This window comes from Colias eurytheme, chromosome 6, assembly GCF_061535395.1.
Source record: "Colias eurytheme isolate Ceu_HAF_F1 chromosome 6, ilColEury1 Martin Lab GWU primary, whole genome shotgun sequence".
NCBI classification, from domain to species: Eukaryota; Metazoa; Arthropoda; class Insecta; order Lepidoptera; family Pieridae; genus Colias; species Colias eurytheme.
In genome coordinates, this window is record NC_142985.1 from 7,482,222 (window position 1) to 7,503,452 (window position 21,231).

The following is a 21,231-nucleotide window of genomic DNA, read 5'->3' on the forward strand; positions in this document are numbered from 1 at the left end:
GTACTTACTGTTTATTGTTCAATTTGCGATAATTACCCCTTACATAAATGAAACGATAAATATTTTAATTGCGTTTCACATGAAGTGATGCCAAATTAACAGAAACAAAAAGTGTAATTAACATGGTAAACATTTCATGCAAAAATGACCGTGGCGACCGCTTCGATATTTTACAGGAACATAAAAGATGAAAAGAAAACAGGTTTACAAAAAAACTCTTCTGCTCATTAGAATAAAAGAATTGATCCGTGATTCATGATATTTTCAGATCAGATCTTATAACGAAGCACATGACTTATTCATGTTCTTGAAGATGACGTAGAAGTTGGAAACCTTTAGATATTGTGGTGTATAATAAATGAGACAATAACGAGGCTTAGTCTACGACTTTCTTCTATATAATATTTTATGATAATATATCTACTATTAATAAATTCATATTCAACTGTTTTCCTTATATTAGGACAACTGGGTGCCGCGATATCGTTTGGCTAGCTCACTTCTTTTTTCCGAAAAGTATTCATTTTAGTTTCATCCTAATCCCGCAAATCTATGAAACCAGTGTGTGTGTGACCTACATGTCATTAATATAACCATTTCATCCAAATCCATTAAGCCCATCTTGTATGAATGAGTAAACATGCAAACATAGGGAAAGTACGTTTACGTTTAAGGACTATTGGGACACTCAAAACTACAGAGTAAATAGATAATTAACTTTATTATAATAATACATTGTGATTTGATTGTTGATATTACGAGATTATTCAACTTGCTATTGGTACATAAATTTGCCAAATATTATTTGGTAACTCTTTACCATAAACGTCTAAACAGGTCTTCATTAAAGGCGCGCAAACCTGAGAAGGCACGATGACAATGTTATCATTTTCTAAAGTAACTTCAGAGAATAACCACGTTCAAAATAATAAACCCATACAAACTTTGCCATAAAACCCCATAGCCCAGCAACCGACATTTAATCCCAAATTAACATTAGTGGCACAATGGTTGATTATAATGTCCGTATTCACCTGAAATTAAATATATATGTATCATATGATCAGCGGAACAAACAAAAATATACTTAAAAGGAAAACTCACTTGAACTGGGTTTCCCTCCTGTTCGAATCTGGTAATATTGGGACTCTGAACGGGTAGGACGCGCCATCTAGTGTTGGAGACGTAATGCTTGCTGAGATACAAAGGGTACATCCCGCACAACCCCGGAATTGGGTTGGGGTCGTATCTAAGGTAAAGTGGCTGTGGAGTAAGTGTCTCGTTGTTACGACGCAAATCCTTAATCCTTTTCGAACCAAACGTTTATGGCGTTTGATCTTAGATCGTAGGTACCTATGTAGGTAATTGTTTGCGTAGTGAAGAGAAGAAAGATTTGTTTCTAACGAAATTTATTCTCGGTAATCGATATATACTTGACCGATTTTGATTTTTTTTTTCATCAATAGAAAAATTATATAATTAATCAGCTCTATTTTTTTACGTCCGGCTCAACCCGGCCGAGGTCAGAACGATCTCGTTAAAAATTATATTTTATATTGTGAAAAAATACTTAACCTCGATATTTAATTTTAAGCATAAAATATAAAACCTTCATAAACTAAAGAATACCAAAGAAAAAGGCATATCTAAGAACCTTGTTTTTAGCTACGGAAGAGGATAGAGCAAGAAGGAACTCTTGATTGTACTTGAGTTGTTCTCCTTCGCGGTTGCAATAGTCGGCACTTGTAATGATGAATGTATTCCTTTCAGCGGGCTGCAAGTCACACAGTCCCACCACTGCGCATCCGTCTTCCAGATCTTGTGAATAGTTTATTTCAGTGGAAGACAAACGTCCTCCTAGTAATAATCCCTTTTTGTCCTCTACAGGAGGATCCGAGGCTGACAAGGTCAAATACTTATCAGTTGATAGGTATTTTTTTTTATTGATTATACGGCGGAAATCTCGTATATATAATGTGCTTTTTTTATTGACCACAATTCATTTCATATAATATTCTAAAATTAAATAAAGGAACGGTTAATTGGACCAATTGAACTAGGTACTATTTTCAGGGGGCAGATTTTTGAAAAGTAAATCTTCAAATGAACTGTTTCTGTAATCGGGATAGACCAAGGCTCTACATGACATACTTAGAAGAGGAAAAGGTATAGGTGTAAATATATTCAAGCGGATCTGAATAGTGAATACTATTTTTCGAACCCCGTGAACGTGCAATATAACAAAATGTCAATATATGAAATTATGACCTTCCTCGCCCCTACATTGGATGTCAGTACAAGTGTCGATTTTGCGTACCTATTTCAATAAAACCCGTGCCCTTTTCACACTATTGGAAAAACGTCATTCTTATTTTATTGCTAACCTGGCACGTGGGGAGCGAGGAGGGCAATTTTCGCTCCAAAACTGATACTTCCCGACGATTGAGTCAATACAGTGGGCTTGTTAAGGTTTTCAGTCATTTTGCGGAACCGCGCCAACATTAAGTTCCCTGATTTCATTTGTTCGAGAAATTTGTTTAGCTTGTACTGCAAAATCATGCATATCGTAAAGTTAAGGTACCAGAAAGTATTAACAATATTAAAACACTTTTATCAAAAGCTATTTCAGCAATATCACCGCTCATTGAACTAAAAAGGAAATGGAAAAAGTGTAATAAGGGCAATTGCTACGCCGTGTTACTGCTATAATATTGAGACCATAATAAACAATTATCTTCATATTGCGGTTATAAAATTTTATGAGAGACCGTTAAACTGTAAACTGAACCGTGGCTTCGATAAATCCCTACAAATTAACCTCCAATAACCAATCCGTTTGGTTTCCCTTCCAACCCAGTGAAACATGTTAAATTTCGATTTAAAGTAGGTACCTACTCCTATTTTGTACATAATAATGAATCCAATTAAAATTTCTAATGTAGGTACTTGTTTTATAGTGTCTTCTTCTATAAAATACTTACTCAAATACCTTGTATAGAGCCTAAAAATAAGCCTAATTCTAAAATCTAATATAATATATATTATAATATATATTATATACAGTTTGTTGCTTTTTTACCTCCTCCAATTTAGAAGCTTCATACCAATTACCGAGACGAACTCTATTACAATACACAATACCCTTATCCTCTTCTTGTTTAGACATGATGTGATAATTTATACGATTAAAACATACAAAAAGCTAAAATAGCCACAATAAAATTCAATATTACTTTCGAAAATTGCATAAATGTTAATCAAAGAGAAGGAATTTAAATCACTACGTCATGTCAATTTGACGTTCTTATAATGGAAAAATATCACAGAAAAATATATAAACCTGTGATATAAACTAAATAGATAAAAAAACATTGTAGAGTTCAATTGTAAATTCTGTTAAATTGAATAAAAACTAGAAAAAATCACCCTAAATATCTTCATACAAATAACACAAGTCAAAAAAAAGTTTGCCATTTTTGTCTCTCTGCCTGTCTGTACCCGGTTAAATCGTAAAACCGGCTGGACAGATTTTGATGAAACATTTTTTCTAAATACAGCTATAATTTACGTGTCTAATCAGTAATCAAGTACCCTCAATACGAAAGAAGTACCTATCTTAAAAACATAGTATGTAATAGGATATGAAATTACATAAACCTGAGATGAATAGGAGTGAAAATTTATTCAGTGATAACCAATCATAACAACGAGAGTAGTTAGGAAAGTAATTTATTTGTAAAATATACCAAATACAAAAAACACATTTCATATCACAATCAGAAAACACACAGGCATTTTACCTTTAGGTACCGTGAAACCTGCTTACTTTGCCACTTTTTCATGTGTCAAAAAGTTTGATTCGCTTTAAAAAAATATAATTGTATGAAAACGTAATGAGTAACCTGCACCTAGACGTAGTAAATTTCATGAAAATTTACATTATTACTAAATATCTATTTCATTTTTGTAAATTATAATATTTTAAGCATAAAAACAATTATGGCAAAGTTAGCTGTCGCTTCTGGTAAATTTGCCATATGAAAGAAAAAATGAAATTTTTGGAGTTTATGAGGTTAAAAAGTAATATATTTGCACTCTTCCTATATCCCGTAAAATAAAGTAAAAACTTTATATTATTTAGCACTGGTAATTTATCTCTCTAAGAAGGTGGCAAATTAACCAACCTTTCCAAAATATTTCCTATATATGAAGAAGTTAGGGTTAGGGTTGTCAAATAAAAATGTTTTCGTAGTAGGAACAATTTAGTAAAAGTAAAAAAAAAAACAATCAATTACTTCTAGTTAGTTTCTTAACTTTGAATTGTTTTACATAATAAAACAAAAAAAATAGTATTCATTAAACTAACTAACTTTTTTTTTAATATCACACATTACACGACATTCCTAAAAGATTTAAACAATGACAAATTCTTATTTATATATCTTGATTGAATATAAAAATTGTTGTTGTTGAAATTTTGTGGCAGCCCTAACCTCCAACAAAACATGGCAAAGTCACCATCACAGACGTTGTGATTGGGGTTGTTGAATTTACCAATACCAATTGCGAAGTAAAGGTAGCTTGTAGCACAGTAAATCAGCTTTTATTTAGCTAAAGAACATTATATTAACATAATATCAAAAAAATACTTACGTAGGCAATGCTTTTCCCGTTTGTTTTTGTAAAAGTTCCGGAGCACTAAGTTTCATACCGCCAACATTCGAAAAAAGTAACCGCCGAAAATGACATCTCAAAAACAAGCTGGGTTGTCACAACTCATTCGGTGTTGCCATTTAACTCATAAATTTTACTATAAAGGCATGCATACATGACAAAAAACTGATATTAAGATGTGACTACACTTTTTCCCTCAGAAGTTGGCTATGGCAAAGTCTGCAACCGTTGGCAAAGCTAGCAGGTTTTACCGGTATATGTGAAAAAAAAAATTTAACAACAAATTATATTTTTTCTTGCGTAATTCATAGTTTTAGTTTATCCTCTAATCCTTAGTTTTAGTCTCGACGTCGCTAACTAGGGTGAATATATTCTCCGCCGTATACCTTTTATGAATATCAATGTAATTGCGACACGTAACCCCGCACTCCTGTATATTAAATTATGAATCAATTAACGCAAACAAAGTGATACAAATTGTTTTCATCTAGATAAAGTCTGTTATATTATAATTTAATTTGTTTATATTACATTATTAATTTAGGCTTTCCAATTATAGTAAACTAGTGGTCCGCCCCGGCTTCGCCCGTGGTACATATTTCGCAATAAAAGGTAGCCTATGTCCTTTCTCGGGTATCAAAATATCTCCATACCAAATTTCATGCAAATTGGTTCAGTAGTTTAGGCGTGATTGAGTAACAGACAGACAGACAGAGTTACTTTTGCATTTATAATAATTAAGTATGGATGAAAATAGGCCATGTCAATTGATATGTATTTCATCTAAATGTTTCATAAGATTATAGACGAATATCTATTATTAGAATGATTATAATGAGTCTACATGATAGATGCGAATGAAAACAATAATCCCAAAGTGAAAAACAAACACTAAGAAGAATTAAAGACATTTCAGTCATATTGCGATCCACATGTGAAAAGCACAATAACAGAATTCTGGTTAAGTTTCCCGGAATCACAAAACTTTTATCGTTATGTTTGTACAAAACGGATTTCTTATTGAAGTTTGCGGTAACCAACTTACAGGACCGAAAAAAGTTTGCATCCAATTTTGATTCATCACACATAAACTTTTATCAGCCACACAATTTTTTATGATGAGTTTGGCTCCTGTCTGAAAACATCAACAGGAAAACAATTTTATTGTAAGTACACAATTGTAACAAAAGCCTAATCAATGAATGATTTCACAACACAAACCCGTAGATAATAAATCAACATACATACTTAAATGGGTCATAACTTCATACAAGTAATACTTAACCGCTGGTAAAAAATTATAAATATTACAATACACCTTTATAGGACTCCCTAGACCTTCAAGTCTATCTTTTGCTAGCAACGGCATAGTGGTCCAGCGGCAATTCGAATCCTTTGTAGCGCTCAGTCGTATTGGCATTCTATCTGACGGACCCGGCACACCCTCTGGTGTATAACGAACGTATAATGGAGCCGCCTATGAATAAAATATGTTATTTTTAAAAATAAAAAATAAACTTAGAATAAATAGGAAGTAACACGCGAGGTGTAGATAGTCACTTGTGGATCACCGTAATTTTCTGCCCGCAACAGAAATTCATCGCCATAGTTCATTTTTATACCGTGAATACCTTCATCTTTGGCACTGTAAGAAGAAATTAATACATAATGTTACATATGTATCGTATAATGTTTAAGGTAACTGTTGTATGAAGGAACAATAATACCTATTATATAAATATAATTGAACTGCTTAACTACAATACATATATTATGTTTAATAACTGCTAATTTCCAGAAAAATCATAAGCAGCATAATCTATCATCAGGACTTTTACGTGATGAAAATTAAATGTACCTTTATTCAGGAGAATTTAAGATTATATATTATTCACCTTAGTATAACAAAAGTATTCCGGCAGCAAGGTGTGGTGATAGGAGAAAGAGTCATTAGGCATCCATCGTTTATATTTTGCATAAAATCCACTTGCCTTTCGCTAACCAGACTAGAAAGCGCTAAACCATATTGTGGCTTCCTTCCGCTTTGTTTAGCTGAGGATACAATTTTGTGTTATTTAGGAATTCTTTTTATGAAACATACCATTTTATAGTTTCTAGTTTACAAAATAATATTACTGACACAAACACAACAACTACTTCTTTTATAATAAAATAATGTTTTATTATTTTTCAGTACTGAATATTTCTATATATAATACATTTATAAAAAAAATCAACGTAGTAAAGATATAAAAGTTCAATCCACTATATTTCTGGTTCACCTGGCATATCGGATGCGACGACCTGAACATTATATCCAAAGAGTACAAAAGTGCCACTAATTGCTAGTGGTCTCTGAAATTTTAATATCACCTATTTATGAAAATGCTCATTAACATTAACTTCAATAGCGTAATCTGAAATCCCAAATCAAGGGAATTGATATCGTTGATTACATAAATGATTACTTATTTAAACACATCAGAGCGAAAAACATAACATTTCAATTTTATACAAATCTTAATTATCTTAAACCTATTTAGATTAATTGTTATTTTAAACAATTCATAATATCTGTAAGTACGTGTGTTTGTCTCTCCTAGACGGCTGGATCGTTAAGTAAATGATATAGGTAATATGTTTTCCCGGGATTAAACATGTGTTTCCTGAAAATAAGCTCAATCGGAAGTATTAAAGAAAATTCATCCCATTCAACTTCCATATTACCTAATTAATAATAATAAGTCTTGAAGTCCTTATATAAATGAATGCGGGATGAATGCAATAATATGAACCCGGTGTTCAATTATCCTGCTCTCAAGTGCTTCGTGGTTATCTCTTTCAATGACAGGACGTGCAGAAGTCCAATATTTTTCTAATTATGTTTCAATAATAATAATTATGTATTTAATGAGAACTTAGGGCGTTTGTCCACTACAAGGAATTTTACGGTCCGGCATTCCGATTTTTTACGGTCCGGTATGGCACGCCATTAATCTATATACTAGCTTGTGCACTATACGTAATTTTACCGTCCGACATTTTACTTTTCCCTATTCCGGATGGTTTTTTGTGTCTACGAGTCGCTGTAGGTATAATTGTTTTCGAATGCCCACTTGCTTGGATTTTACTGTTTTTACTGCATATGCCAATTGAAAGCAAGCTCTTGTTTTACTTTCTTTTAGTTGGCAATGAGATTTGAGAAGTCGGTATTGTTATTTTATATACATTGACCAAGCATTGACCTATAATTACTACTAAGTAAGTGTTGGTAAGTTAAAGTTCAAGTGGGAATAGCTTGAGCTCCTCGTCACCGATTAAAATAAATAAGTGAAACACGCATTTTAAATCTCTTACGGAACTTAACTTTTTATTATAACGAAATAATATAATATTTCACCTTTTATATTTTTTACTCGTTTCTTGTAAAATGCAAAAACAATCATTTATGATAGCATTATACCGCCATACTTCCTTGAACTGTACCGCACTGATCCGAGTAAAGACGGACAGGTGCACAAGCAATAGTGCACAAGCGCCCTAAGGGCGCTTGTGCACTACAAGGAATTTTACTGTCCGGCATTCCGATTTTTTACGGTCCGGTGTGGCATGAAAAAACCGATGAATTGCTTGTGCACCTGTCCGTCTTTACTCGGATCAGTGCGGTACAGTTCAAGGAAGTTTGGCGGTATAATGCTATCATAAATGATTGTTTTTGCATTTTACAAGAAACGAGTAAAAAATATAGAAGGTGAAATATTATATTATTTCGTTATAATAATAAGTAAAGTTCCGTAAGAGATTTAAAATGCGTGTTTCACTTATTTATTTTAATCGGTGACGAGGAGCTAAAGCTATTCCCACTTGAACTTTAACTTACCAACACTTACTTAGATAATAATTATAGGTCAATGCTTGGTCAATGTATATAAAATAACAATACCGACTTCTCAAATCTCATTGCCAACTAAAAGAAAGTAAAACAAGAGCTTGCTTTCAATTGGCATATGCAGTAAAAACAGTAAAATCCAAGCAAGTGGGCATTCGAAAACAATTATACCTACAGTGACTCGTAGACACAAAAAACCATCCGGAATAGGGAAAAGTAAAATGTCGGACAGTAAAATTACGTATAGTGCACAAGCTAGTATATAGATTAATGGAGTGCCATACCGGACCGTAAAAAATCGGAATGCCGGACCGTAAAATTCCTTGTAGTGGACAAACGCCCTTATAGTGTGTTTTTTACCTCTTTTAATAAGTTGCTGAATAATGTCCGTGATCGTTGAAGCAATAATTCTTTTCTATCTCTTTTCCGCAAAAATATCTTGAATTCGTACTGTCAAAAAATAAAGAGTTCACTTTTTTCTTTCTCACTCTCATAAAATCAATACAACTCTATTTTTATATAATAGTTTAATTGATATTTAGAGCGTTACCTATCTATACTAATATCCTACTAATATTATAAATGCGAAAGTTTGTGAGGATGTGTGTGTGTGTTTGTCTTAGGTATTTGTTATTCTTTCACGCAAATACTACTGAACCGATTGCAATGAAATTTAGCACACATATAGAGGGTAACTTGGATTAACTCATAGGATAGGTTTTATCCCGGAAATCCCACGGGAACGGGAACTATGCGAGTTTTCTTTGAAAATGTAAAAAAACATACCTTAAAATGGCTTAAAGAAATTAGTTATACAGAAGCAGAAGACATTTTAAAAACATGTAAATAGTTGAGACTTGAGAGTAAAATAAAGATGTAAAATAAAATAAAAAATCACATTTTTTAATTCTTGTACATTACACAAACAAAAACATGCGAACACAAATACACACACATACACATACACACACACACACACACACACATCCATTCTACCAATTTCTAGAGTATTTTTATGTTTACATTATCTTATTTTTTAAGCTTTCTTTTAATTGTTAATGCCTAATAATTGTTATGGAAGAGAAGCGCCTTCTAAGTGTTCCCAGATGAAAACTTGTTTAAAAGAAACAAACAATTTTTATTTTTATTTTTAAATTTTTTATTTTTAAACTTGGATTAACACATAGAATAGGTTTTATCCCGGAAATCCCACGGGAGTGGTAACTATGCGAGTTTTTCTTTGAAAATGCGGGCGAAGCCGCGGGCGGAAATCTAGTAGTTAATATTATTATAAAGAGGAAACCTTTGTATTATTGTATGTTTGTATTGAATAGGTTCAAAAACAACTGGACCGATTTCAAAAAATGATGTTTCTCATAAATATTCCATGAATCGACGCCTATTTTGCTAAATACTTTCTCATTACCTACCTTCAATGCCGCATGGGACATGGAACTAGTAAAAAACGACTTACTTCATTTTTCAATCTTTCTTCACTCCAATTTCCCACAAGGACTAAATTATTGTAAGTCATTGAAATATGTGTTATTAATATGCCTAAGCAAAAATAAATATTGGTCAATTGATTATTGATAGTCGAGATCGTAAAGTGACGGAAATTTTTTGGCCGTTGGATAACACTGTCAGAGGGGGTGTAGACGTGTGACGTAAAGAGATTTTCCGACGCAAAAAATATATCCTTTATTTCAGCGAATTTACAAAGAGGGTATTTATTGAATAAAATAAACTAAGTAGATTTAGACTTTTTTTTAGAGACTTAATTTTCTTCAGATAGTGTATGTCGTGAATCATAATATTACTTGCTCTGTGTAGTGAATGAGCGATGAAGTTATTATTGCGTAATTATAAATTTATATACATATATAGTTTCAATGATTGAAATGGCTAAGTGAAAAATGGAAATATTATAACCTCACCCACGCTTCACCAAACAACACACAACAACAAAAACAGTCCAGTGTAGTCTGTGTAGAGCATTGAGCTATTACTACGTAGGTAGTAATCAAGTAGTAATAGTACTTCTCAATGGTGTAGAGTGTGATTGTTTGAACCACAGAGTGAACGATTTGTCCACGAATAGGTTCGACCAAGAAGCTTATATCTAATACACTGGAGATTTCAGTATGAACATTAACTTGTAACAAGAAAATATGACTTTGAATGTTAGGTAGTTAGTTAGTAGTACCTAGGTAGTTAGTTAGGTGTGAAAGGGATAAAAAAAACATACAGGCGTCATTCAAGGTCATATTTTCTTGTTACAAGTAAATGTTCATACTGAAATCTCCAGTGTATTAGATATAAGCTTCTTGGGTTCGACTCAGCTCGCGATGCGTATAGTGAATGCAAATATGTAACATGTAGTAGTACCTATGAGTAGTACCTTTTATTTAACTATACTGCAAAATGAATGCTAGGCACTCAGAATAAATCAGGCAAAAATGCTAGAGATAACAGTCACCCAAGCATCATAACCAAATCTTAACATACAAGTAACATACAAATTCACATTCACGGTGACATTCATGATGTTTTCAGGTCTTCAATCAATGAGCAACTATTTATTTTATTAAACATTTTTTTTACTCGTCTTGAGTATGGTCACATAATACCTACTAATTAATAATAATTATGTATTAACACTTTAATAACACTGTGATTAACACACATTAACACAATGTGCACTCTGCACTTGACAGTTGACAGTGGCAAATAGACCGATCTTCTTGCCACGACGACAAAGAAAACTTTAAAAAGATATCAGACAAAAATGTCAAATTTAAATTTTACCGGTTAAAATATATAAAACGATAAATAATTACGTGCCATACATACTCATAATAAGAATATAAATATAATAAGCATTTACCTTTGTAAAATAGTGATCGTCAATTTAAATATTATCAAAATCTCAAAATAATAATTTAAATGTTTCAGACTATAGGAAATAAAAAGAAGATATACCGTCATATCCGCTCTACATAACAGAATATGTTATGATTATTAAATAGGTCAAAAGCTTACACAGCGGAGTCAATGGCCAATGCGATTTGCGATAAAACAATAAAAGTCATACGTGTATTAAAGAATGATATGTTAGACGTTAGTACTTAGTAGTGTGACGCGTGGTATGTAGACAAATGTTTGTTAATAATAGAGTTGAAAGTTGGGCCTTAGTTATCTTATATTGATAATTTTAACATCACCATGAGTTGGTTTGGAAGGAAATTAATATTCCTCAATGCATTTTTTGTAGTTAACTCATTACAGTTTTCATCTTTGGATTCCACATACCAAAAAGGACTAGACGCATATACAAACGAAAGATGGTCCGAGTGTATAGTGCAATTTGAAGAATCACTGCATTTGTATAAACTTTATAAAACCGTCATTATCAATTGTAGGTTAAAGTGTAAAAATGACGCTAAAATAAGTAATATGAATGAAAATATAGAGGATCTGAAAATATACGAATTATTTATAAGAACGAGGCAATGCCTTATGAATTGCAAACAGGAAGGCTTTGAAAATATTCATATGTATAGTAATGTATCTGATGCAATTGTTTTGAATATGCAAACTAGAAAACCCTATGAATACTTACACCTGTGTTACTTTCAAATGTATGCTCTTCCAAAAGCTGCATCGGCTTCATATACTTTCCTGGTTGGTCACCCTGAGGATCCGGCCATGAAGAAAAATTTAGACTACTACACCCAGCAACCCGAAGTTGATATAAATAATGTTGTGGATCTTGAGAGTGAAGACTATCAAATTTTATATAGATTGGGTCTCAAATCATATAAATTAAAAAACTGGGGTGAAACAATAGCCAACATGGAAGAAACCTTGGTAGATTACTTGGCCTGGGAAAATAAATGTCGGATGGAATGTGAACAACAACCAGAACAGGAATGGTCACCAGAAGTTACTATAGTGATATCGAATTATATTGTCTCTCTTTTAACATGTAAGCAAAGGTGTCAAGACCAATTGAAACCCCTTTACAATTCTGGAACAGATTTTCTAGCTGATCTGCTGAATTACTTACAAATATCTTACTACAATTTAGACAGACTAGATGATGTTGGCAAAGCAGTTGCAAGCTACTTAACATTACTGCCAGAGGATGAGGATATGTTAGAAAACAAAAAAATATACCAAACCCTCATTGATAAAGATTCTTTCCTTGAGCGATCTGATATTATTCATTACTTAAAAAGAGATAAATATGAAAAACAGTTACTTGAATTTTTTCATCAAGATAATAGTGATAAATTTGAATCTAATTTGGTATTTTAATATTATGTAACAATTTTTTTTACTACCGAATAAGAAGTAACTAAATCATTATAATATAAATAATAACATGTGCCATATTTTTTTAAATGTTATAAGTACCATGTTAGACTTATTAAAATAAAATATAATATAAATGCATATAGAATATGTAGAACTTTTTTATTTTATTTCCAAAATATACTTATATTTTTATTTTGTACCGCTTAAAAAATTTTGTACATTTTTATTGGAGTGACGAAGAATTCACACAATCTTAGAACTTCTTATTTTTCTTAGTTCCAGGAAATTAATCTCTGAAAGATTGATAGGTATTAAGGTTTTTTATTATCCTTGGTTGTCTTATTGGTTGGATACTTATGTAGTATTTTAATCAAGATTTTAATCAATAAAAGATAGGTAATATTTTTATTTGACTTGATCTCATATCAAATTCAACTTCTATTTAAAGGGTAGGCCATATTCACATTGTTGTAGATGGGAATTCATCAACAGAAATTATATACTTTTATCAGGCATAGACAAAGAAAAATATACAAGATGTTATGTACAGGATTAAAATAATGTTGCCAATGATATATTTACATAAGGTGTAAACACAGGGTGTAAAGAACCGAAAATAACTAATGGATACAAAATACTATATTTTCTCACTTCAATAATTACCATTATTAACAAATTAGTAATACAATAATTAAAACCGTCGTGATTTTCGTATCCATGTCGCAATTAAATACTTGAATTTTTTATGTTCTGAAAATACTACAATAAATCGCTAAATTTAAAGATAAAATATATAATAATATAAAGAACAAATTTATCATTTTCTCAAATTCGAGATGCAAATATTTCGCATTATAATATTTTACAGAATTTTATGTATTGAAATGGCAATACCAAATTAGTTTTTTTTCAATGGCCAGACTATTGATAAATGTCAAGAACGGATTTAATGATTGGAATTTGGAAATTGAAAATTGTATTTTATCAAGATCCTTATTCATACACAGGTAATTCAAATATTATATTTTTCTTTGATTGATAAGAATAATTATGTTTTTCATACGAGAAATGGGTCATTAGAAAAAATAAGTGCTACGTTTCTATTTTCTATACATATATATTTATTACCATAATATGTACCTAGGTATCTAAGTAGTTAAGCACTTATTGAAATTTTCTATTTCCAGATACATCTTCAACTTAGCAATAGAGACGATAAAATAATGGCTTTGGCTTCAGATATGGTCAATGATAAATTAAGTATAAAGAACATATTATTCACAAAAGCAATGCCTAATTATAAAATACCAGTACCTGTAAATGGCCACAAACTATATTCATGCATAGATTGTAGTGATAAGTAAGTACTATCATATTTTGTTGTAGAATATAGGTACTTGTAGTAGATGGAATCTATAATTCATTTAGTGTTCGTTTGTATGCACTTATAATGTTATTGGACATATAAGTGCATACATGTCCAATAACACCTACTAAAATTCTTAATGCATGTTAAGAATTTTAGTAGGTGTTTACAGAACTAAATTTTTCAAATATTGTTTCTTTTATTAATTAAATATCACTTTGTTACAGGTTTATATTTGAATCAAGTTATAAAGTTCACATTGGCCGTAAATCTCTACAGATTACTTATTTGTGCAGATATTGCAATAAACTGAATGTATTTTATAATAGATGTCAGTTTTTAGCTCACATAAGATCTCATAGTAATAAAACTGCTACCATCAACTTGAGTGATTTAAAAGTTGAACCTCTGCTATTTATCAGCTCAGAAATTGCCACCACATCTAAGAGTGTAGATTCATTTACTGTTAATTCAGTAACTGAAATGTACAGAACTGATAATTCAGACAAAACATTTCCAAATATACATTGTTTTGAATGTAAAAAAAATATTACAGTAACAAAAAACAAAGAGAAAGATAGAGTAAAACATTACATGGACCATGCACACAACATCTACACTTGCCCTGTATGTTTATTCACACTACCCTCAATATGTGCACTAAGTGCTCATATTCGTTTGCACTTGAAAAGTCCTCCATACATTTGCCCAGAATGTGGTATGAATTTACCAAATAGGGTGTGTACATACCCCTACAATCATGACTGTGAAGGCTTTAAAATGATGAGAGTTACATCTAGAATTAAATGTTTCAAAAGTGGTTGTCAGTTGCTACATCCAAACAGTTTTTTAACCCATATGAGGCAGAGCCACTTAAATAAAATATTTAAATGTCCTTCGTGTGCCCTTGCTGGATACAATGAGAATACAGTATTGAAACATGTAATGCGATGTTGTGATAAAACAAAATACCCTACATACTATGAATGTCAACAGTGTCCTGCAATATTTTTAAGTGTAAATCAAATAAACAAGCACCTCAATACCCATCTTGCAACCATTCATAAGAATCATCAAATGTATCCATGTTGGAACTGCGGTGTTATTTCTCCTGCTGTGTATGATTTATTAAATCATCATATGGAAAAGCATCATTCAACACACAATAGACCTTTGTCATCGATTATATGCAAAATAATATTGAAAACCTGTCATAAATGTTCAAAACCTGTACATCAATGGATTGATGGCAATTTTGACAAGGAACCATATAAATGTCCTGATTGCTCATTGGAGGCTCCCTCTGAAGGCAATACAACAGGCAGCAAGAGGCAAGATGTATATCAAATAGTATGCCATTTGTGTAGAGTTAAAGTTAATGAAAACTGGGAAGAAATAAAAACACATTTCAAAGAATTTCACAATCATATTAAATGCTTAGATTTGAAAGTAAACTTGACAAAAATGAATTTAAAGGAGATCAAGAAAAATGTGACTAGAACAAAGCACTTTAAATCAAATAAGATATTCAAGCGCAATCACAAAAATAAAGTTGGAGCTCATACTGATAAAATGAATCCACCAACAGCAATACAAGTTGAACAGAATACTCCTAATTACTGCAAAAAGTGTCAGTACCAAACAGAGGATGCTAAAACTTTCCATTTACATATATTATCACACAAAGATCCATCTTTGGCTTATCAGTGTATGGAGTGTGGGCAATGCTTTGCTGTCAAGCCCTCTTTTTCAACTCATTTGTTATTAGATCATAAAATAACAGATGTTAATGAATATATTGTTAAACATGATTGCTTTAACAAAGATGCATTAGAAAAATACCACATTAAGTCAAATGCACCAGATGATGAGCCACTTGAAGCAAACCAATGTAATATTTGCAGAGAAAAATTCACTGACCCTCACAGTTTAGAAAAACATTTCAGAGTTCATGGCATGGCTTTCTTAAAAAAGAATACTCAAAAAGCTAAAAGCCCATAAATCGCTGGAGTCAATTATTATTTAAATGCTTGCTTGACATTATATAATGTTATGAATCATGTATTTCACATTTATAATGTGTTTAAATTCAAACATACAAATTATATCAAAACACATTTATTCCATATCATCAGTAACAAACTTAAATTTAGAATTACATATTTATATTACATGCATCACAATCACTCCTTAGAATAAAACAATGTTACTTATCTTATGGTTAGATTGTTAAAACTATAGGTACAATGGATTTTTAATTTTAATGAGATTTTTCAACAGTAGTTTAACAGAATGGTAAAGTAAAGACAATGAAAATCGGATTTGATGTCACCACAACATAACAATGTAGAAATAAATTCATTACAAATGTTTAAGTCAGTTCTAACAAATAGAAAAAGTTGAAAGTAAAAATATAAGAACATGGGATCCACATCAGCAGTTTTCAGAATTCCATGAGGAAATATGTGTGAATAATTGCCAGTTTTATTCAAACACAACATGTATAAACATACTTTATAAAAGAATATGATAGTATTTGAATCTTTGTTTTTGTTAATTTTAGTTAACTAGGTAAAAGAATAAAATATGAAACATTAATGTAAACTTAGTTATTAATTCTAAATATGAATGTAATAAAGTTATTAAATATATTTACATATTTTATTTTTACTGTAACATTTATGTTTGTATTGGAAGGTACAGTGGATGAAAAGCAGTAGCCCCTTTTAATGATCTTCTACATTGAGGGCATCTTTTGTCATGTTTTAAAGATCTCTGTATGCATTCTAAACAAAATACATGTCCACACTTTGTTGATGATGCTGGTTTCTTTCCCAATTGTTCACAGCATATGGGACACTCTCCAATCTTGATTGCTTTTTTTTCAGGGGATTGAACTTCCACCTGTAATTGAAGTATGTAGGTATATTAATCCATCAGTCCCCGGAATCAAGACACAATAGATAATCTATTGTGTCGCGCCCCGATCGGGGCGCTCGGTGGTCAATGGGTTAATAAATAAATATAGCATATTTTACAGACACAGTTAAAACTGATCCCAAAACTGTAACAGTTAATAATACAGTTAGTATAAACTTTATTAAAGTAAATTATGGTGTATTTTGTCAAATATGTCTATTGACTACTATGAAAATATGAAGTTACAATTTTAATGCAGTTCTTCAATCTATTTAATTTATGCAGTTTATATTTATTCAGTATTATATTTATGCAGTATTATATTTATGCAGTTCTTCAATCTATTTAATTTTCAACAATTTTTCATCTACTCCTGGGGATACCCATATAAGTGGTTCATAAGATTTCAATGATATACTTATGACAATTATTCTAAAGTGCTTGGATAAGAAGTCTATATTGAATAAAAAATTGTTTGAGTTTTTAACCCCTATGTTGAAGAGGCATGTTGTTGTTTTCAAATATTCAAAATGTAACTTGATTTGTAAGATTAAGATTTAACATGCCAAAATTACATGTATTGGTGTGATTTCATGATGTGAACAAACATGGCAAATGTGAATCTGAGTGTTTTCCTTCATAAATTTTAACTTCATTGTATGAGATTTTAGTTATAACTTATAAAGTTATAACCAAGTATTGAAAAATTGTTCTAAAAAAGTGTAGTTGAATAAATACAATATGTTCTATGTACGATACTTAAAATTTCGGATGTATCCTTATTTAAATTAAAACTTACCGTCTTTGGCTCCAAAGATTTCGCTCTTGATTTTTTTGTGAGTTTATTTGGAGCTTTGTTGGGAGCTGCGATTGTTTGATTTGTTTCAAAAATTACCTCACAAATTGATTCGTCAGTGTTATCATCTATTTCAATAACATCATCAGAGAAATTACAATGCTTAACCAAGCCAAATGCAACAGGCGACGTGAGGTCAATAATGTTATCAGATGGGTCAGACATGTTTAGTTTCTTTCTTTAACTTTTCAGTAATTTGAATAAAAATACAGCGAATAACATGCGCAAATCACGCATTAGCAGAATAACTGAGAATGGAGATTAATGTTTTGTCCTTGTTTTGTCAAACAAATGTAGTGCTAGTGTCACTTGATTGTTTCTTCTGCTGCCAATATCAATTATTTTTTAAATGACGAATAAATACTTTAAAAAACTTGTAGGTTCAACTGAATTTTTCGAATTTAAAAACATATACCCGAACTCAATCAACTCCGCAGTATATCACACGTTTATCAAAATTGAAAATTCGAAGGTATTTCAAATTTCAATTTTCAGTTCTCGCAGTGTTGCCATTTGCCAATTGCCTGTTGCCAAGAGCCACCTAATGCGTCTTATTCACGGTCCATCTTGTTGTACGTCCCGCCAAGGCCATACACGATGCACGAGTCATGACGCAAAACGATAGTGAATAGTATTGACGTACGTCAATAATTATTATTTTATTATTATGATGCTGGATGTGCACGACCAATTTTTCATCCAGCGAGCACCCCCACCACCGCGAACGTCGTGCAGATGGACAGTGAATAGCGCGGACGTACGTCAGAGCCGTCCTGCATCGTGCGTGGTCGATCGTGAATAGGCTTGCTGTACAGCAGATCAGTGTTGCCAATAGAAATTAATGTAAATACTTGGAAACGTGGCCTATTAATGTATCTACAGACGCTCCGATTTGGTTGGTGCCAACCATATCGGAACCGACAAGGCAACCATTCCAACATTGCTACAGATTGTCCGACGGTTGGCCTTCCAGCTGTCAGTTGACCATAGAGTAATATGTCAGTTGACCATAGTACGAAGAGAATGGGCTAAATTCTACTATAGAAATAGAGAAAATTACAGTCATATGCGGCTCTTACAACTTATTTTTTAAGGTTTTTAATGTAGCCGCACTGTCAATTTTTTTTAATACTTCTAACATAATAAAATACGCTTGATTTCTGGCATCTCTATTTGCGTAATCTTTGTTACTTAAGTCCCACAAACAGGGAAAGTCTTTATATAGTTCCAGCAATTTTATTAATATGTCACGTTCGGTGACCGTAACTCCCTCGGCGTTCATGTTGACGTCCTACACCGGCGGCGTTGCGAATGTGAATGAGCCAATTACCTATATTACTCTATGGAATGAGCCGATTTGGTCGGAACAAAGCTTCCAGACGTTCCAATTTGGTTGGATCGGATAGGAAGTTGGTTTGGTCGGTACCGCCGGCGCATCCGACCACGTCAAACCAATATTAATAATAATTATGTCGGACCGACCGCTCTCTACACTTTCCGATTTGGTCGTGGTCGGATGGTTGGCACCAACCAAATCGGAGCGTCTGTAGATACAGTTAATATGATTTTTTTGTGATAACTTAGTGAGTACATGAGCAAGCAAGAAACAGTTATTTTATATTTTTATGTACACAGGAAATACCCAATTATGAATTATCATTATTTTTGGATCAACCTAGTACTCATGGACAGCATAGTCAGAAGTTATTATTTTAAAGGAACTCCAAGGCGAATTGTTGAATAACACAGATTTTATGCAAAAGTCCACTGCAGAAAAATGGCAATTTATTTAAAAAAAATGTCCTAACGAATTTGTTTGTTTAAAAAAAATGATAAGATATACTCTCTGTTCCCGCCACTTCAGCATTTACTGAAAAAGTCTTTTCGGTCATGAATGTGAAGTGGCGGGAAGAGAGAAACCGAGCTTCATTAAAAATTAATTAAAAATGAGCTCTTGAAATATATAAATTTACATTTGGAATGTTTAATTTTTTTGTACTTTTTGCAGTACCTAACAATTTTTCATTATTTTTAAATGAATTATATGAATCCAAACATAATAATTATTGAATAAGACGCATTAAGGCGCTTTATGACGCTTTAAATATACAGTATTATAAAAAAATAAAAAAAATATTATAAAAAAAAATTATATCTATGGTCAGTACTCAGTATATACTAACTAGGTATAGTGCCACAAACTTATCTGACCCGGTGACAGTGTCACTGATGTCGCTTTCTTTTATATAAACAAAATATTCCGTTATGAAAAGTCTGTGAAAATGTGACATTTCAAAATGGCGGCACGTAGTTCCAGTTTTTGCCACCGGGTCAGATAAGTTTGTGGCACTGTACAATTATAAACAGACGTTCGAACTGGTGCGACCGGACCACCGTACTCGTGCGGTGCGATCGACTCGCCACACGACCGCACCGCACCTAGGGTTGCCAGTATTTGATTTAAGGGTTAACAGCATCAAAAATACGAGTTTTAGTTATTTTTTACGGGAGATAATTAAAACAGCAATGTTAAATAGAGAAAATTTATTTTTGGCATTTATAATTGCTGTTGGAAGAAACAGCTTTTAATAGCTCTTCATTTTGTAAAGCGAATGTATAAAAATCTTTGCACGATAATTTAAAATTACATTTACAGCTCATTTTGCAGCTCCGCCTTTACAGTTTCAATATTCAATCGGTTTCGGCTATACGTCCAGGCATTGCCGCACAAAGAAAATATTCTTTGTTTAAAAATTACGATTACATTTACGATTTTTAAAAAAACATTTAAAATATGTATTGGAATTTTCGCGGCCGACTCCGCTAAATAAATTCGTATAAAAAAAATTGATGCACTAGATAATTTATTATGTTATATGAAGTGATTAAAGGCGCAAATTATCCCTTTTTGAAATTTTCGATATTGTCAATAGAGGCGAAAGTATTGTAATTTTTACTGATTTTCGTTTTTATTTTTTTATATTATATGCAGGCGTTAGTAGAAGCTCTGTTTAGTACCAAAAGAAACCTTGAACTGAGTTCTACATGTGACAAAAATACCACATTCTAGCCACATCTATCTATTACCAAGTTTTTGTTTATGTTTTAGTCGTTATTTCAATATAATATTATTATAGGTAGGTACTTAATCCTTATATGTAATAAATTAACTGAACAAAAAAAATATCTTAGATTTATAAGACAATT

General features: G+C 31.9%; 5 protein-coding genes across 6 annotated transcripts; 2 read left to right on the forward strand and 3 right to left on the reverse strand.

Annotated features, from left to right (window-relative positions):
• Nucleotides 1-767: 767 nt before the first annotated feature.
• Nucleotides 768-3,166, reverse strand: LOC149907790 (cilia- and flagella-associated protein 161-like). The gene is made up of 6 exons (XM_090103297.1): nucleotides 3,080-3,166; nucleotides 2,385-2,547; nucleotides 1,655-1,899; nucleotides 1,105-1,263; nucleotides 945-1,034; nucleotides 768-860 (listed from the first exon to the last, which is right to left on the reverse strand). The coding sequence occupies exons 1-6, from the start codon at nucleotides 3,164-3,166 to the stop codon at nucleotides 768-770; spliced, it is 837 nt and encodes a 278-aa protein (XP_089959423.1).
• Nucleotides 3,167-4,999: 1,833 nt separating this feature from the next.
• LOC149907791 (cilia- and flagella-associated protein 161-like) lies at nucleotides 5,000-10,097 on the reverse strand. 2 transcript variants are annotated; one of them, XM_090103405.1, is made up of 8 exons: nucleotides 10,038-10,097; nucleotides 8,924-9,013; nucleotides 6,957-7,029; nucleotides 6,570-6,726; nucleotides 6,235-6,319; nucleotides 5,993-6,151; nucleotides 5,720-5,809; nucleotides 5,000-5,104 (listed from the first exon to the last, which is right to left on the reverse strand). In XM_090103405.1, exons 1-8 carry the CDS (start codon nucleotides 10,095-10,097, stop codon nucleotides 5,000-5,002), a joined length of 819 nt encoding a protein of 272 aa, XP_089959531.1. The 2 variants fall into 2 exon arrangements, with proteins under 2 accessions (XP_089959531.1, XP_089959528.1); XM_090103402.1 differs by having other exon boundaries at nucleotides 6,570-6,716; nucleotides 6,941-7,029.
• A 1,349-nt stretch (nucleotides 10,098-11,446) lies between these two features.
• On the forward strand, nucleotides 11,447-12,971 carry LOC149907792 (cartilage-associated protein-like). Its single transcript, XM_090102888.1, has 2 exons — nucleotides 11,447-11,709; nucleotides 11,986-12,971. The coding sequence occupies exon 2, from the start codon at nucleotides 12,020-12,022 to the stop codon at nucleotides 12,881-12,883; it is 864 nt and encodes a 287-aa protein (XP_089959014.1). The 5' UTR covers nucleotides 11,447-11,709; nucleotides 11,986-12,019; the 3' UTR covers nucleotides 12,884-12,971.
• A 795-nt stretch (nucleotides 12,972-13,766) lies between these two features.
• Nucleotides 13,767-16,307, forward strand: LOC149907793 (zinc finger protein 532-like). The gene is made up of 3 exons (XM_090102889.1): nucleotides 13,767-13,890; nucleotides 14,071-14,243; nucleotides 14,477-16,307. The coding sequence occupies exons 2-3, from the start codon at nucleotides 14,107-14,109 to the stop codon at nucleotides 16,248-16,250; spliced, it is 1,911 nt and encodes a 636-aa protein (XP_089959015.1). The 5' UTR covers nucleotides 13,767-13,890; nucleotides 14,071-14,106; the 3' UTR covers nucleotides 16,251-16,307.
• Nucleotides 16,308-16,351: 44 nt separating this feature from the next.
• On the reverse strand, nucleotides 16,352-18,558 carry LOC149907794 (uncharacterized). The gene is made up of 2 exons (XM_090102890.1): nucleotides 17,968-18,558; nucleotides 16,352-17,153 (listed from the first exon to the last, which is right to left on the reverse strand). Exons 1-2 carry the CDS (start codon nucleotides 18,187-18,189, stop codon nucleotides 16,929-16,931), a joined length of 447 nt encoding a protein of 148 aa, XP_089959016.1. The 5' UTR covers nucleotides 18,190-18,558; the 3' UTR covers nucleotides 16,352-16,928.
• Nucleotides 18,559-21,231: the final 2,673 nt, after the last annotated feature.